This window comes from Megascapheus bottae, chromosome 6 (assembly GCF_031878675.1).
Source record: "Megascapheus bottae isolate mThoBot1 chromosome 6, mThoBot2.hap1, whole genome shotgun sequence".
NCBI lineage: Eukaryota > Metazoa > Chordata > Mammalia > Rodentia > Geomyidae > Megascapheus > Megascapheus bottae.
The window spans coordinates 70,141,003-70,158,350 of NC_143514.1; the positions used below are offsets into that span (position 1 = coordinate 70,141,003).

At 48.1% G+C, this 17,348-nt stretch overlaps 1 protein-coding gene across 1 annotated transcript in view; it reads right to left on the bottom strand.

Moving 5' to 3' along the window:
* The window catches only part of Grhl3 (grainyhead like transcription factor 3), a 31,076-nt gene extending 16,235 nt beyond the window's left edge, over positions 1 to 14,841 (bottom strand). Inside the window, exons 1-3 of the mRNA XM_090333862.1 lie at positions 14,579 to 14,841; positions 1,679 to 1,865; positions 223 to 284 (exon numbers count right to left, since the gene is read on the bottom strand). Coding sequence (XP_090189988.1) covers positions 223 to 284; positions 1,679 to 1,865; positions 14,579 to 14,595 — 266 coding nt within the window. The 5' untranslated portion in view covers positions 14,596 to 14,841. The remainder of the gene's footprint in view (positions 1 to 222; positions 285 to 1,678; positions 1,866 to 14,578) is intronic.
* Positions 14,842 to 17,348: the final 2,507 nt, after the last annotated feature.

The window sequence follows — 17,348 nt, forward strand, 5'->3', positions numbered from 1 at the left end:
TTCACTATGACCTTCTAGGCCCAGGTTCTTCTGCTTCCGGTAGCCCTTCAAAAATACGTTATACATGTGTCTCAGCAGAAAGATAGATTGATCAGGCTGGCTTAGAACAACACTTTTCTTCTGGTTTTAAAAGAAACTAGAACACTTCCTTAAGCCCTGGTGGCACCACGGTTAAGTCTGCCAGTGATGAGGTGGAGTGGGGGGAGGGGGGCAATGCCTCACCTCTTTCCTTGGTCAGTCCGGTTACCAGGGCTGGAGGAGAGTATCCGCTTCTCCTTGGGGCCCTGAGTGGACAGAAGGAAGCATTTACTTTCGGTCCTGCTGCACCCTGGCTGGGAAGAGCCTCCACCACTAATCTGTGCCTATAGCCAGGCCCAGGGAGAAAGCTCACAGGCCCCTCATGTTGCTCTCGCCACCACAGAATCTGAGCCCCCAAGTCGGAGGGTGGGAAGAGGTATGCAAGCTCAGCAGTGAGGGAGCATGGGGTTTGGGGTGAGACAAGCCAGGCTAATGTCCTAGCTTTACTGTTTCAAAGGCTTCTGTGACTTTAGACAAATGAGTGCATCTATCTGAGATGCAGTTTCTTCAAATGTCAAGTAAGGGAATATAATACCTACTCAAGGAGATTATGAAGATGTATTAATAAAAATAATGCTTCAAAAAATAAGTACTTCCTATATGCTAGACCTTGCACTACATATGTCTGTCCTCTCTCCAACCCATACGCCCACTGAGGCATTTACAAACTCTATCATTACATGGAGGCGGGGATGAGGAGAGGGAGGCTTCATTATCCTGGTGTTTAGAAGTCAGTTCCTAGGCCTTTGAGGCTTTGGGCCAGCTACTTGGCTCTTGAGTGCCTTGCTCCCTCGTCTGTAAGGTGAGGAGGGACAGTAAGAATAGCAACCCCAGGATTGTCCAAACAGAATCTAGTAGTGGAGAGCAGGCTATGGAAATGGGCCTCTGTGGTGATAACATTACCCTGTCTTCAAACATTTGCTTGTCCCTAAGGCCAAAAAAGTCACAATCAAGACTCCAACCCTGATTAGTGACTCTGAATCACATACCTCTGGCAAGGATGAGGGAGGACCTAGTATTCAGTAAGACGCAACCTTGGCCTCCACTAGTACTACATGGTGCGGAGTCACAGACCTGGTTTGTAGCCTGATAAGGCCTCAGACCCCCCACCCTCCCCAGCAGACGAACAAGTCAATTCAGATTGATGGGGAGGGTTGCCTAGAGCAACAAGTCAGACATCTATTCAAGCAAAGCTTGCTGTGCCAGTGGCAGGCTGAGTGGGTTACTGTGACTTAGTAATAATCACAGGGTGTTCCTGCCTCCAGAAGGTCATTCTCAAGGGGAGAAGGAGAAATCGGTGGGCACACAGCAAGTTTTGAAGGATGGAGGCAATGAGGAGGAAGATGGTGGCTGCCAGGAATGCCAGCAAGAGGCACAGAATAACCCCCCCCCCAAAAAAAAGCCTTCTGTCCTTCTATGAAAAGATGATAGGGGGGCTGGAAGCAGGGCTTAAAGGAGAAAGGGAAGGAATGAAGAGGAGAGAGTAGAATGTGGGAAGTTGCAGAGATGAGGGGCTGGCTATGGTGGTGGTGAGCTTCTCAGGCGTGAGGCCTGAGACCCACGTTCACTGGAAGGGGCCCAACTGGGGTGGTGAGGATACCATGTAGTAGTCGTAGAGGAAGCTCAGGGCCGCCACGCTGTCATCGTCTCCATTGACTCTCATCATGGCCTTGGTGGCAGCTGTCAAGGGGTTTTCCAGGTACGTCTTCCAGGCCTCATCCTCGTTAGTGTAGGGAAACTTCTGCAAGTTGACAGGGTCATTCTTTAGCAACCGCACAGACCTGAAACTGAAGAGAAGAAGGAGGATCCCATGTAAGCTGTCCCAGAAGAAGGTCTCTGAATGGAGTCCAGGAAGTGAGCTCCCAGTGCTGCTTCTTCTGCCACCATTAGGCTATGTGGGGGCACAGAGCAGTCATAAGGGTAAAGCAAGATCAGTGCCAGTGCTGCCAGGCAGAAACCATGGATCTGGACCTCACCGACAACATAAGACTGCGAAGTCACCCGTGGGGCAAAGTCAATGAAGTGCGGCCACTGGAGATGTGTACTCAAGGGGAATTAGTGCAACAAGATGGGAAATGACAATGGACTCTCACTGTGAAGAACTGAACTTCCAGACCACCCAGCATGTAGCCCTGAAGGCTACAATTGGGGAAAACTGGCCAGTGTCAGACAGACAACACCAGGACCAAGTCCATCTGGTTTGGAGAAGTGACATCTCAGACCAACCTGGCAGGAAGTAGTGCAAAAGCTGTGGAGTACATGAAGCTAGAAGAAGCTGGGCATGATGCCCAGAAAGCCCGGGCAAAGCAAGGTGGAAGCTAAGAGACAAACACCAGGGACCAAGGGGAGGGGCCAAGAAGGAATCTGTGTGGGAGAGAGTCTCAGCTGGGGATACTCAGTGCTGGGAATCATTTTGATCAGAAATAAGGGAGAAAGCCACTTTTTTTTCACTAAAAGAATATATATATATATTAAAAGGCTGTACAGTACGCATTTTATAAAGGCTTCTCAGGCCATATAGTCTATGTTACAATCACTCAGCTCTACTATTGCTGCAGCAGGACAGCCACCCATGGGCAAGTACATGGGCAAGTGCACTCGTGTTCTAATCCACACTTTATGCATGCTGGAAACGAAGCTTCATGTCATGTTCTGTGACATCTATGGGAATTTTTCTAGTCACATTACTGACTTCTGCTTTTATTCATTGATTCTGTATTTCTTTATTCTTCTATTTCTCTTTGGATTAATGTGTTCATTAAATTTGTAAGATTAAAACTTATCCTTATATGGTCCACTTTGATCTTTCTCCATTACTAAGATAAATATTTAAAGCTAAAAAAAAAAGAAAGAAAGAAAGAACTGAGGGAGAGGGAGGAGATGGAGCAAGGATATAACAGAGACTAGAGAATGAGAAAACTAGCATCTAATCTTTCTCCAACGTTGACCATGTTGTAATTCCTGAACTAATCACTTTCCATGAATTGTCCTCTCACTGAATTCTCAGCCATCCTGTTACGGCAGCTACATTGATTGTTTCTCTTTGACAACTGAGCAAACCAAAGCACAGAAAGATAGGAAGAGTAGCTCAAGGTCCCCGTAAGGGAGTAGCCCGGCTCCTGCAGGGGACTGGGGAAGCCTTTGAGAGTGTTTACAGATGGGAGCTGTGTGAGGCTGTAGTGGGTTTGTTAACCTGACGATTGGACCCTAAAGTTTCTGGTTCCCTTGGTCTGAGGCAGCTGAGAACTTCTATTTCTAGTAGCTTCTCTGGTGTTGCTGTTGCTAGTACTGATGGTTATCTGGAGACTACTCCAGGCATCACAGCTAAGTCCTGAGTGAAGTTCTAGTCGTGTTCATTGCAAAGCAAGAGTGTGTGGAGGAGGCAGAGAGAGGATGGGATACGGACTAAGTAAGCACCATGACCTCCCTTTCTATATGGGCCTGACTGACTCACTGATGATAGGGACACAAGGACACTGTGGGTACCATTTATCACGGCATATACAATTGTTAGCTCTGCTCTTGGTGGACCAAGAGAAGGTAAAAATCATGTGCTGAGACAGTAAAGAGCCTAAGAAAATGTCAAGATCATCCAGCTGATTCATTGCCCAACTGAGATTTAAATTTGCTTTATCAATTATCAAAGCAAGACACTTTTTTTTTGCTAGTCTTAGGGCTTGAACTCAGGGCCTGAGCACTGTCCGTGGGCTTTCTCAAGGCTAGAGCTCTACCACTTGAGCCACAGCACTATTTCTGGCGTTTTCTATGTATGTGGTACTGAGGAATTGAGCCTGGGTCTTCGTGCATGCCAGGCAAGCACTCTACACTAGGCCAAACTCCCAGCACCAAGCAAGACATTTTTTACTCAGTCACACTCTGTTCTGACATAAGGAGGGCATCTCCATTAGAGAAGGCAATGCCTGAGTGCCATGTTTCAGGTGACAGACCAGTGGGTGGACAGGACTTTCACCTGCTGCCCAGTGGCTTCACCACCATTTTCTGACTCACAGTGGCAAATGGTGTCCAGGCCAGACCTAGGCAGACACTGGGGTCTGGGAAGGGCAACTCTCCCAGAGGCATCACCTAGAACGGCTGTCCCTCCTTCCCCTGGGTCTCAGGTGTAGGCTGTGAGCTCTGAAAGGGAGGCAAAGAGTTGTCATTCTGGAAGGAGACATGACAGAAACCTGCCTGCTTTAGGGGCACAGAGAGTGAGGCACACCCCAAGTTTCTGCTGCTATAAATCAAGGAGCCTCAAGACAAGTGGTAAGGAGAGGCCCCTCCTAGTTGCCCTGGCCTGGGGTTAGAGGAACTCACTGAACAAGCCCAGGGTGGCTGCCCCCATCCCTGGGTTGAAGGGAACTCCTAAACTATGGAACTCAGACCAAGAGGTGTTTGCTTGACAGACCCCACCTGTCCCCCAAACCCCCATAATTCAACGAGACCCACTAGGACCCAGCATTTCTGTCATTTACAAGTAAGTCTAATAAAAGTATCCATTAGGCAGGACTATGAAGACTGAGTGTGTTAACACCTGAAGAATGTTCAAACTGGATGCTGGCAGCTCATGCCTATAATCTTAACTACTAAGGAGGCTGAGATTTGTGGACTGAGGTTTGAAACCAGTCTGGGCAGACAAATCTGAGAAACCCTTAGCTTCAACTAATAAGCAAAAAGTTGGAAGTAGGGCTGTGGCTTAAGAGGTAGAACACAGCATCGAGTGGGAAAAAAATCAAAAGAGCAAGGCCTTAAGTTCAAGAGTTCAAGCTGTAATGCGCGCACACACACACACACACACACACACACACACACACACCCCAAAAAAAGAGAAGCAAGAATGTGGGGGGAGGAATAAAAAAAAAGGATGGGAGGGAGGGAAGAAGGAAAGAAGGAAAAGGTGTTTAGAGCTATGCCTGGCAAAGAGTACTGAGTACCCACATGCCAGCTAGGACTTCTCTGCACTGGATACAGGGACTACAAAATGTTAAGGATATGGGCATGGGAAGACCTGGTGTCTGGTAGAATGAGTTGTCTTATTAGTGGGCTATCAGTTAATCGGGACCTTTAGAAAACTAAATTTTATAACTTAATTTTATGGTAAAGTCATACCCTAAAATGATTATTATAAAGGTGATGTAAAAGGAGTTACAATTATATAAGTCAGGTAAAGAGCACATTTCTTTGCCCAAGCTCAGAGCACACATTTCTTTCTTTCTTTCTTTCTTTCTTTCTTTCTTTCTTTCTTTCTTTCTTTCTTTTTTTGCCAGTCCTGAGGCTTGACTCAAGGTCTGGGGACTGTCCTTGGACACTTTTTTTTTCCCTCAAGGCTAGTGCTCTGCCACTTGAGCCACAGTGCCACTTCTAGCCTTTTCTGTATATGTGGTACCAAGGAATTGAACCCAGGTCTTTATGCATGCTAGGCAAACACTCTACCACTAGGTTACGCTCTCAGCCCACACATTTCTTTTTGGACAGTGTCAGCCCATTCCCTCACTCTCTACCGAGTTTACCACTTTCTCTACTTTTGTCAGTCGTGGGGCTTGAACTCAGGACCTAGGTGCTGATCTTGAGCTTTTTTTGTTCAAGGCTAGTGCTCTACCACTTTGAGTCACAGCTCCACTTCCAGCTAGAATGTTTACTGTTCACCCCAGGACACTACCTTGATCTGCCGGGGTTTGCAACACGCTCTCCTAGTACCCCCAAAACCTGATTCCTTAATGGACAGCTGCTACCATGTCTTTTGTATTTTACCAGAGGCAGATACTATACCAGCTGTTTTTACCTGGCATCTCTTCTACCACACACAATAGCCCTGAGAAACAGGAATGAGCACCTGCTTTTAGAAAATGAGAAATTGAGGTTCAAAGGAGCAATATCATCTGCCGAAGGTCACTCAGCCACATAAATAATGAAGGCTCAGCTTAAACTCGGACCTGCTGGATTTCAAGATAGCTCTCCGGTGCTACACTCCTGTCTAGATACCTTTCCTATTCTGGAAATTTCCTTCTTCTGGAATACACTGAACCAATTCTCTGTTGTAAGGCAGAAAGGAATTTCCCACCCACACCAGGTACTGAGAAGGGAGGCGAGAGGATGACTGGCCACTTCTGGCCAGGCGCCAAGAGCTCAGGTCCCCTGACCTGCTGGCACTGCTTGTCAACCTCATGTTCTAAGATGAAGCATTCAGCTTCCAGAAAGCCTCGGATAAGACTTTCAAGGTTAGCCTTCAATTGTGTATCAAATCTTGAAATCCAAGAACTTTTCCTCTCTGAAAAAATCAGAATGAGGGCTGAGAGTAAGTCTGAGGAGCTAATCCAGCCTGGATGTGACAAGGGTTTGGAAAAGAAATCGAAGGGGAAACCAGGTGTTCCTGTCTCATGAGGTCATCTTCCCTAGGGCCTACACAATCTTCACTGTTGTCCAAGACAGAACTCCTGAGCCATCAGGAGATGAAAGAGGGATGGGAAAGGGCAGTGGGAGGAGATAGTTTAGCCATGGGCAACCTTTTTGACCTCATAACTCTAGTGTGGGGGGCTGATGCACCACAGGAGAAAGTCACACCAATGTCACGGCCTGTGAATTTGGTAATTGTATGTCTTTGAATAAGGCCATTTCCCTGCCAGTGAAATGGGTCTGTTGAGCGACTCCTTTGTGCTACTCAGGTAGGAATACTGGGAGATCAGCCAAGAACAAGATAAGGTTTTGCTCCCATGGAACTCAAAGTCTAATTGGAGAAGACAGACTATAAATGAGTAGGTAAATGAGTTAATTTTAGCTCATGATAAGAAGTGAAGAAAATTAGAACATAGTGATATAATGGGTAATCAGTCAGTAGGAGTGGCTACTTTAGAGCTGAGTTCACGTCTTTGGTCGTTAAGAGAATTAAGTACATTAGAGTAAGAAATGCGCTCAGCCTAGAGCCCGTCAGAAATAACCACTTGCTAAATAATGACCATCATCATCTCCACCAACATTCTAGAACCTCAGAATGAGAGTAAAGGATAGACTCTGCCTGAGTTCTTAAATTACCCCCACCCTCCAAGCCTTCTGTCTGTGAGCCCAGCTCTGTATCAAAAACAAAGAGACAGTATAATAACCCCCTGACTTGGCTTTCATATTCATTTTCTCATGGAGCCTCCCAATATACAGTATGTTATTATTCTACTCTGCAACCCAGAAGCAGACAACAGAGACATAGGTCACCATTAGGTGACCTAGAGATCTGGCCTGTCACTTTTTCACCACCAATGTAGGAAAGAGAAAAGGAAAGAAAAGCCAAATAAAAAAAAATCTTTCATGGCACCCATCCATCATTCAACAAATATTTATCAGGTAATTACTATAAGCCAGACTGTCCCAGGAGGGTAAGACAAGACTTCCCTGGCTTTCATGGAGCTATGCTTCAGTGGACAGGAGGAGAGACATGACCACAAAAACAAACAAGGAGGGCCGGGAGTTTGGCCTAGTGGTTAAAGTGCTTGCCTAGCATGCATGAAGACCCGGGTTCGATTCCTCGGTACCACATACATAGAAAAAAGTCGGAAGTGGTGCTGAGGCTCAAGTGGTAGAGCTCTAGCCTTGAGAAAGTCCAAGGACAGTGCTTAGGCCCTGAGCTCAAGCCCAGGACTGGCAAAAAAAAAAAAACCAAACAAACAAGGAGTATCAGATAGGTGAAGAATGCTGTGGAAGAAAAGTTAGAGGACCTCTGAGTTGCCTAAGTCCTAGGATAGATGTTTGTTGAGAAGATGGGTGGACAGGAAGAGGTGGGAGAGACATGGGTGGGGTGTACCCTGGACTTGACAGAGGAAGGGAAGATTAAAAGTCTATAGTGTTGGACAGCTCCCAGAGCCTGTCCGCCTACTGTGTGTCAGATACGAGCCAGATGCTTTGCATATGACACCTTGCTCAAGGAAGGTCAGCCCACTAAGGAGGCAACTCAAGTCCAAGATTTGATAATCCATTGCATTTGCATGGCGTTACATTTTTCAGCATATAATATGCCACACACCTATCATACCTAGATCCTGCAACATCCCTGAAAGGTAGGGAGGAAAGACTATTCATATTTGATAACAGAAAAAATAGCTACAGACAGAGATACTGACTTGCCAAAGCCCCCTACCCAGCTGGTATCCACTCTTCTAGTATCAAAATCCCCCACACAGCTGATGGGTGCGGTGGTTTATACTTATCCTAGCTACTCAGGAGGCTGAGATCTATGGACCACACTTTGAAGCCAGCCAAGACAGGAAAGTCCATAAGACTCATCTCCAATTAACTGGAAAAGCCATAGGAGTGGAGTTGTGGTTAAAGTAGTAGAGTGCCAGCCTAGATGGAAAAAGCTAAGAGATAGCACCCAGGCCCTGAATTCAAGATCCAGTATCAACACACACACACACATACACACACACACACACACACACACACACACACACACACACACACACACAGAGTTGCTTTCTTGGAGCTTCCCTACATTTGGGGGAAGAGTAGGGAATAAGTTTGAGAGACAAAGAGGAAGAACTTGGGGTCTAGCTGCTAGGCCTGGCTTGATGAAGGACATGGGCACTGTCCTGGAAGGGATGTCGGGTGGGGCCTTTCCCCTCGCAGTTTCCTGTGGGCCCACAGCTCTGAAGGGGTGTGGTGCTGGGTGTTCAGTCAGCTTCAGCCTGACTCCAGCATGCATCACCCTGGGGACCAGCATGGAGGGGACTGGCAGTGGAGAGGCAGAGTTTCATCCTAGCAGGTGTCTCACTCCAAGGGCTGCTTCACGTTTCAATGGAAACTATTGCCTTAAGATCCTTTGGGATCATTTCATAGCTAGTTAGGTATCAGAAATAGACCTGGAATCCCAGAGAGGAGATACAACTTGCCATCCAGACCAAGATTAGGACTAAAGTCCCAGGCTTGCTATCCAGAGCTTTGTTTGTTCATTGCCCTATGGCACAGGTATCTTAGACTCCTGAGATGGATAAGGACAGACCTAGAAAAGGGCAAGAAAACCCAGTACCAAAATGAGGTAACCTCAAGCCCCACCTGTACAAGTGCCTGGCCCAAGGATGGATCTTGCCAGCTGGGTCTCCCTTCCCTCCAGCACAAGGAAGAAGAGTTTCGGGGCTACCTGAGCTGGGTGTTGACACCCAGATACACCCAGTCAGCGACTTGCTCAACCCACCATGAGCCACCAGCCTCATCAGCAGCGATCATCCACTGCGTGGCCCCACCACAACTGCTCATAGAAGAATCATTTTTTCAGTCAGCCCCACACAAGGTGTTTCCTGAAACAAGAGGGACAGCTGAGGGCTCTTGTGCCTGCCAGTGACCTATCGGGCTTTCTGGATACACAGGTCTGTACCTTGTCACCTGGGCTGAAGGTTCTTTGGAGGGGTAGACAGTGTGGCATAGGACAAGGCTCTGTGCTCCAGCCCAGCTCTGCTGCTTACCAGCTGTGTGACTTGAGGCAAACAACTTGGTATCTCTATGCCTCAGTGGCTTGCCTGTAAAATGTAGGCCAAAGACAGTGCTAACCTCACGGGGTAATTACGATAGATTTGCTACCTCTTGTTAAGGGCTGACCAAATGCCAACACAGTAATTCCTAGTCACTGTTGTATTTAATCTCTGCAGGAACTTTGTGAAGCATTAGGATACAGTGCATTCAAGCAGATAACACAGATGTGTTGCTGGGCCATGCTGAGCCAAGATGGCAGGCTCCACAACTTCCCCACTGGAAATGGGTGGGCAAGTTGAGGATGGCCAGACTCCAGCAGACACCTTTTTTTTTTTTTTGCAAGTCCTGGGCTTGAGCTCAGGGCCTGAGCACTGTCCTTGGACTTTCTCAAGGCTAGAGCTCTACCACTTGAGCCTCAGCACCACTTCCGGCTTTTTTCTATGTATGTGGCACTGAGGAATCGAACCCGGGTCTTCGTGCGCGCTAGGCAAGCACTCTACCACTAGGCCAAACTCCCAGCCTCCAGCAGACACCTTTTGTTGTGTGTCAGTTCATTTTCCAACTATTGTAGAAACTTACATTCTATCCTTTGCAAAATACTCTGGTGTGGGACTTCTAACATGCTTCTATCTTTCCCTCTCCATGACTTGAAAAAAATCTACCTCTAAACCAAGTGCCACATCTGCTCATTCATTCCCTCATTGGTTCATTCACTGATTTGCTCAGTGATTCATTTGATGATGGGTCACTGAGGGTTACTCTGTAACAGGACATGTGCTAAGCAATGGGGATGCAAAGGTAACTGCCACTTGAAAGATGTAAAAGATTACTGACTCTTTAGAAAGGTCCAGTGAAATAACACCAAACATCAGTGAGATTATTTCTCTGGAGACTTTTGCTAGGTCAGCTGTTCTGACCCCTTTAAAAGACAGAGGATGTCGGGCGCTGGTGGCTCACGCCTGTAATCCTAGCTACTCAGGAGGCTGAGATCTGAGGATATGGTTCAAAGCCAGTCTGGGAAACTAAAATCTGTAAGACTCCTATCTCCAATTAACCACCAGAAAATCAGAAGTGGCACTGTGGCTCAAGTGGTAGAGTGCTAGCCTTGAGCTGAAAAGCTCGGGGACAATGTCCAGGCCTAGAATGCCAGCCCCACAACCAACAAACAAACAACAACAACAACAACAACAAAGTGAATTAGTTAATACAGTCAAGTCTTGTACCTTTTCCTTTGTGCCTGTCCTGTGAGATGTTTTTGTTGTTATCATTGTTTAAGACACAGGGTCACTGACAAAGAGCTGTGATAAAGTCATTCAGCCCATAGCTAGGCTTTAAACACAGGTGTAAACCGTGTAGCTGGGGCTCCCAGACTGCTGACTCAGCAAACACACCCTGAGTCAGACCTTGGGTCTCCTGGTCCTCTTTGCTTGGTCTTCTAGGGCAGTGGTTCCAAAATGTAAACTGGCACCAGAATCACCTGGAGGGCCTGTTAAAACACAAAATGCTGAGCCCCACCCCCAAAGTGTCTGACTCAGTAGGTTTAGGGTAGGGCTGAAAATTTGCATTTCCAAGTTCCCAGATGATGACGGTGACTTAGGAAGCACACTTTGAAAATACCCTTCTGGGTGAACTAATCATTCTCTTCTTACAAAAAGACTCCCTCTCTCCCCTTTCCAAAAGCTTTCTAAAATACAAGTATAATAAAATGTGGAACCTACACTTTCCACTCCTTGTCTTAGTGTCTAAGTACATAAGAATCAGGGTAGCACAGAGATGTGGCCAGTGGTCAAGACTCAGACCTGCTCTTTGAGATGTTAGGTAAACCCCAGCAAAAATCCCACTTTGGGTTATCCAGAGAGATTAAAAGGGCTGCTGGATACAGTATCTGAGTGGGGTGGGAAATCATAAATGTGTTCTACTTTCTATTTGACTCCACACAAAGTCCCCAGGATCTAGCTGTGTTCATCCCAGAGGGTTCCGAGAGGGTAGGGGGGCTGCTAAGAGCAGCCAGGGCCCAGGGGGCTGCAGAGCCAGGAAGCTTGGCCTCCCTCATCCGCACTCTGGGCCGAGTAGAGTAGGCCGTTATGGTTAAGGTTGTCTCCTGGCCTCCCTGTTTTACAGCCCGTGCTTAATGAGGGCTTTTAACTTTTCATTCACCAGCAGCTTAATTCCGACTTTTAATAACACACCTTGTGCACGACAAAAATTTGCTCCTGGCAATCATGGTTTCGACCACAAAACCACAGCAGGGCGTTGCTGGTTAACTCTTTCAGTGCTCCAGGCAGTCTGGAGCCGGGACTTGGAGGGCAGGCAGATGAAAGCCCCGGGCCTGAGACAGGGCCCCCTCCTTACCTCTCTCCTGGGTTTTGGGGGGTGGGGTGGGACTTAGGGGCCCAGCGGGGGCCAGGCTGCTGCAGTGGGAGAGGATGCAGGGAGGGTTCTAGGCGCCACCTCCATTGGGTGGTCCTAGTAGTGCCAGGCTCTCAATGAGGCAAAGCCGCCTGCCCTCTGCAGGGTGGGAAAGCCTCAGGATGCGCAGGACAGCCCTGGGAGGGAGGGGAGTCATTGTTTCTTTGGGGGCTCTAGCACGTAGCCCATTCAAGGGAGGCCCAGGACAGGCAGTGCGCAGTGGGCACCGCTCCGGTTCAAGCTGCTTTCACAAGAGCCAGGCCGCAGTCCCAGGGTCCCTTGCGGCCAGGCCCTGGCATGGGGCACAGCGAGGTTGCCCAGCGGCGGGCCTAGGCCTGGGGCTGGCTGGCTGGCAGAGGCAGGCACCCGGCGCTGGGCCTGACCACATGAAAGGCCTGGGTGCTTGCCACCCACCGACTGCCTCAAGCTGGTTTCTGACTACACCACCTGGCCTCTGTGCTCCTCAGCACCTGGCCTTCCAAGTGCTGCCTCCCACCTCCCACCCGAGGACTAGTAATCCGAGGCCTGGCCTTTGCGACCCTCCTGTTCCAAACTTGCTGTCTCCCCTGCCAGGTAGGTGTTTGGTAGCTCGGTTTCACAGATGAGGAAACTGAGGGATCTTGCAGCTGGAAAGTAGCAGAATTGAGTCAGAAACAAGGCTGACTTTCCTTGATGTCCCCAGGGCTGAAAACAGTTCAGGTCACTTTATCTCTAGTTATATGCTTGGACCAGCCCTCTGGAGATTTTTACTGAAAGGAAATGCTTCTAGATCAAGGCTAAGACAGCAGCTCAAAACATTCAAGCCAAGCACTGATGTCCTTCTCCATTTACCAGTACAAGCAGCTGAGCCCCCAAACTCAGCCATCGCAATCTCAAATGGTGGCTTTAGTATCTGTCTGCAATTCATTGGCAGGTACAGGCTTCCCTCCCGACTGTACCCTAAATGCTAAGGAGGAGGCAAACTGAAAACCCTCTGTTCAAGGGACCTAAGTTCAGGACACACACAACCTCCAGGGAGCAATAAAAGTAGATTCTGTTTGCAAGCCCGTGTGGTTTTAACCAAGGGATCTAGGGAGGATAGGAGCTTGCCTCAGTTTCCTTGTAAGTTCAAAGTATGGAAAAATACAAGCAAGAGGACTCAGAAATGCCCAATGGCTTATTTTTCTATGAAGTTGCAATGGTGTCAGTACCTTGTCCCCCACCAGAACAGCAACCAGTTATTGTAAACTGTTGGAATCCCTGGCAACTCCATGGGGTAGGCAAATATCACTGCTGGGCATAATTGATAGGCAAGGGTACAGACTCAGGTGACATGATTTGTCCAAAGTCACACCGAGAATAAGTAGCAGAGTTGCAATTTGAACTGACATCAGCACAAAATTCCTATCCTTCTTCTAGTCAGTGTGCAGTTGTCACCCCCAGGGAATTTATTTAAAAGAAACTTGATACCTGCTAATCCCAGTTTTTTAATGCTTTCCACGTAGTGGGTCAACCCAGACAAACTCAAGAACTATCTAGTATCATAGAATCCTGTCTGTAGTCAGGGCCCAACAACTGTTCTGTCTGAAGGTCTTTAAGTTCTTGACACAAACTGTGAGGAAAAGCTTGAGAAACAAATTGTCCATGCCTCTGCCCACTCACCTCTAAGAGTGGCAGGAAGAGGAGAGTGAATATTGAAGACGTCTGGCTTCTTTTCAGCTTCCTGAGTTTAGTCTAAAGCAGCCTTATTCCACGGTCTTTATCTGAGGTTTGGACCGGAAGCTGGGACTCCATAATGAAGGTCTGCATCAGACAGTCAGGGCTCTGAAGCCCAGATGTGGGCAGGAATGCACCTGTCTTCTGTCAGGCAACAGGGATGACCTCATTGAAAACCACTCCTCAGCTTCCCCAGCCTTAGAACTGCCGCTGAGTAGAATTGACCTCATTTTACTGACTGCATCTTCAGACCTTGGCTCCATGCTAAGCATTTTATATCCTTTAGAACGCCCAACTCTCTCAAGACTCTTACAAAGTACATCTGTTCCCATTTTCCAGATGGGGAAAATGGACATCAAATAAGTGACAGGAGTTTTGTCCGACATCACACAGCTTGGGAGAGACAGAGCCTAAACTTGAATCAAGGGAAGCTCATGACCAAAGCTACTGCAGATGTTCAGCCACCACACTGTCACCGTCCCACTTGGGACTGTTCCAGTTCAAAACAAGTACCTTTGAAGAAACCCAACACTGGCTAAGAGAGATCCTAGAACCACCGCAAAGAAGTTCCTTTTGGCAAGAAGATAAGAGAGCCTCTATGAGGCTGGGGTTGTCTGTTTTCCAAAGCCCCTTTAGAGGATCCAAGAGTGGTGCCAAAAACCTTCACAGTTTCACTCCTGTGTTTTCCTACGTGGCTCGAAACTGCTCAGGAGAGAAAGAGAAGTCTATTTTCCCAGGGAAACACTCAGCTCTACCTTGAGACCCGGGCTTGCCTCCACATGCCAAAGCAGGATTGTCAGCCCATTCATTTACCCTTACAAATTGCCTTGTGAATCCTGGCGCCGGTCTCCCTGCTCTCCCCCCCCCCCCCCCACTCAATCTCCCTCCTGGAAGCCCCATCCAGCCTCCACGCTCAGGGAGCGCCAGGCATCCACTGATGTTTACTCACTCAAGTTCATTCGACATCTTCCTGCTCCCAGGCTCCAAGGAATCAATGGGCACCGAGGCTCTACTGACCGCTGGTCTCTAATTCTGGCCTGACACAGACATTCCCTGCCCAGGGAAGTGTTTGATTTATGTTGAGGTTTGGGTGTTGAGATTTCGCTGACAGTGGGTTCACAGCAGCACTGGCGCTGATTGGCTGCGGGTACAGGTGCCGGCGACTGCAGGTATACCTCAACAGGTGCAGCTGTTAACTCTTGGCCAGCCAATGGAGGCGGAGCCACGGGGGGGCTGACTGGGTGGAGCTGACCAATTCCTTCCCTGGTGAGGGGGTGGAGGGCGGGGATGAGAGAGGAGGGAGGAGAAAATAAGTTGGAAAGAAGCAATATCACTAGAGGAAAAATACAGGGACAGAGACTTCAAGTCTCTACCCCTGTTTCTATTTAACATCCTGGATGCCCAAAACAATGCCCCCTCCCCCCCAGCCCCACCGGACTAAATTCTTCTGCCCCTTCCTTGGCTTCTGGAAAATGTCAATGGAGAAAGCAGATCTTCTTCCTAGGTGGGTCTGTGTACCAATTCCCTTGCTTTTCCTCAGGACTTTCCCCCTTAATATCTATGAGCAGTATTTTTATAGTTATTCAAGTCATTTCTTTTGCTTCTCACAGGGGGGACTTCACATCACCTCCTCTTCTTCCCCAGGCACACCCTTTCCAGATTGAGGGAAGAAATGGAGGCAGGTGAGGCTAGTGACTTGCCTAAGGGCACAAGCTAGTGAGTGTCAAAGCCCAGATCCCAATCTTCAGTTGTCTCCCTGGAGTCTGAGCTATCACTTGAGCTGAAGCCAGCGGCCTCAATTCAACAGACACTGGCTGAGCACCTGTTATGTGCAAGGTGCTGTGCTGTGTTCTAGGGAAACAGAGGACAATCCTGGGTCACTAGTCTGGAGATCGGTGTGTGTGTGTGTGTGTGTGTGTGTGTGTGTGTGTGTGTGTGTGTGTGTCTGGGGAGGCGGAGGAGAGATGGATGGGGTGGGGGAGTAGGGCAGGGGTAGCCTTTTATTTGGTGTGATACAGATCTGCATGTGGGCAAACCACATGCCTCTGAGCACAGAGAGAATGGAAAAGTTGAGGTTGACTACCTCTGCAGCCTCACCTGGCTGGCCATTTCTCATTTCTCTTTTCTGCATAGGGAACTTGGGAGAATCAAGTGAGTTGTTAGACAAAGTAATTGTGGAATGACTGCTGTAAGTCATCCTCTAAAAAAAAAAAAAAAAAACAAAGTTGGTAAACCCAGAATACCCACAAACAGAAAAGAATGCTAGTGCTTTTTAAAGAACTTCCTCCAGGATTCATTTTGAAATGGATTCTGAGCCACAAATCTTGGGATCTCACTTTTCCCTCTTTCGCTCTTCCATCCCCTCCCCCCACCCTTGGCAAATTATGTTTTTGCTCCGTCTTCCTGGGAACCTCATCTTGACGCATGCTTTGCCCTCTCGGCAAAAGGCAGGTGCGGTTTCAGCTTCTCCTGCCAAGTAGATGAAGGTTTTCAGGGTAAACTCCAAATTCAGAGGAGCCCTCTTGTGGTGGGTCAGGCCTGTGGAGAAGGGGTGCTAGGCTGGAGAAATCAAGCCATTGGTTTTTCACAGGAGACCCTAGATAGGGCACCCACCGGAACCCTAACAAATAACAGCAAATGATAAGGTACTAATAATGCCACCGCCTCAGAGACACACACTGCAATCACCATTGTTAAAAGTAGACAGTCACTGCGCACAATGTCTAGCCCCCAGTGCCATGTAAGTATTGCACACATCAAGTAAGTATTGTGCTAAGCCTCTGCATGCGCTACCTCATCTTACAACAACCCAGTGAGATAGACACTCTTGTTACCCCCATTTCATAGATGAACAAACTGAGGCTCCACATGATGAGTTAAACTAGTCAGGGGGAGTGTGGCCTGTGGCGGAGCTAGAGTGGGGTTTTAATGAGAACAGCCATGCACGGAAGCTATTGGTGCCAAATATAATTGCAGAGATCACTACAAAGGATGGCACACTTCTCTGTGTGCCTGTCTCCCCACCTCGTGGAAGGCTGTGGAGTTTCATCAGCTGTGTCGCAATGGCTTTGGAGTGATTCATGCTGGGAGAGGAGGCTGGGATTCTAGGTGGCATGTCCATGCTCGCTGGGCTTTTAAAAGTGGGTCCTCTCCCTCTGTGGGTGCTGTCTCTTCAATCACCTGAACTCATCTCCATAGATCAGCAGAGTCCCCTGTCATAGGGGAGAGGGTTTCTATGGCCCCGTCCACAGGAAGGACCCCAAAGGACCCAGGTGAACTGGAGGGACCAGTGGCCTGGATTGGGCACACAGAGACAATGGGAGCCAGCATGCAAGGTCCCTGCCCAGTCAGTAGTCATGCCCCCCAGTAAGAAGGCAAGGCTGGTCCAGTCCTTGGACTCTACAACTCAAGAGAGGCCAAGGTTGTGAAGAGACAGTAACCAGGCCTTGCTGCCAACTCATGAATAGCCCAGGGCCAGGCAAAGCTGGCACCTCTTTATCCTGCTTGGACAGCCCAGATCTCTTCTCTTTTCTTTTTTTTTTTCCTTCTGGTTTTTCTGTTGAGGAGATTAAAACAGAGACCAGCCTATGACTTGTGATCTGATATGTTGGAATAACAGTAATTAGTGTTTGTATTTTGCAAGCCCTGTGCCATGAGTTACTTGTGTTGGAAGACAGTGTTGCTCTGAGTTTGATGGGGCTCTGTTTAAATTCTAGCCC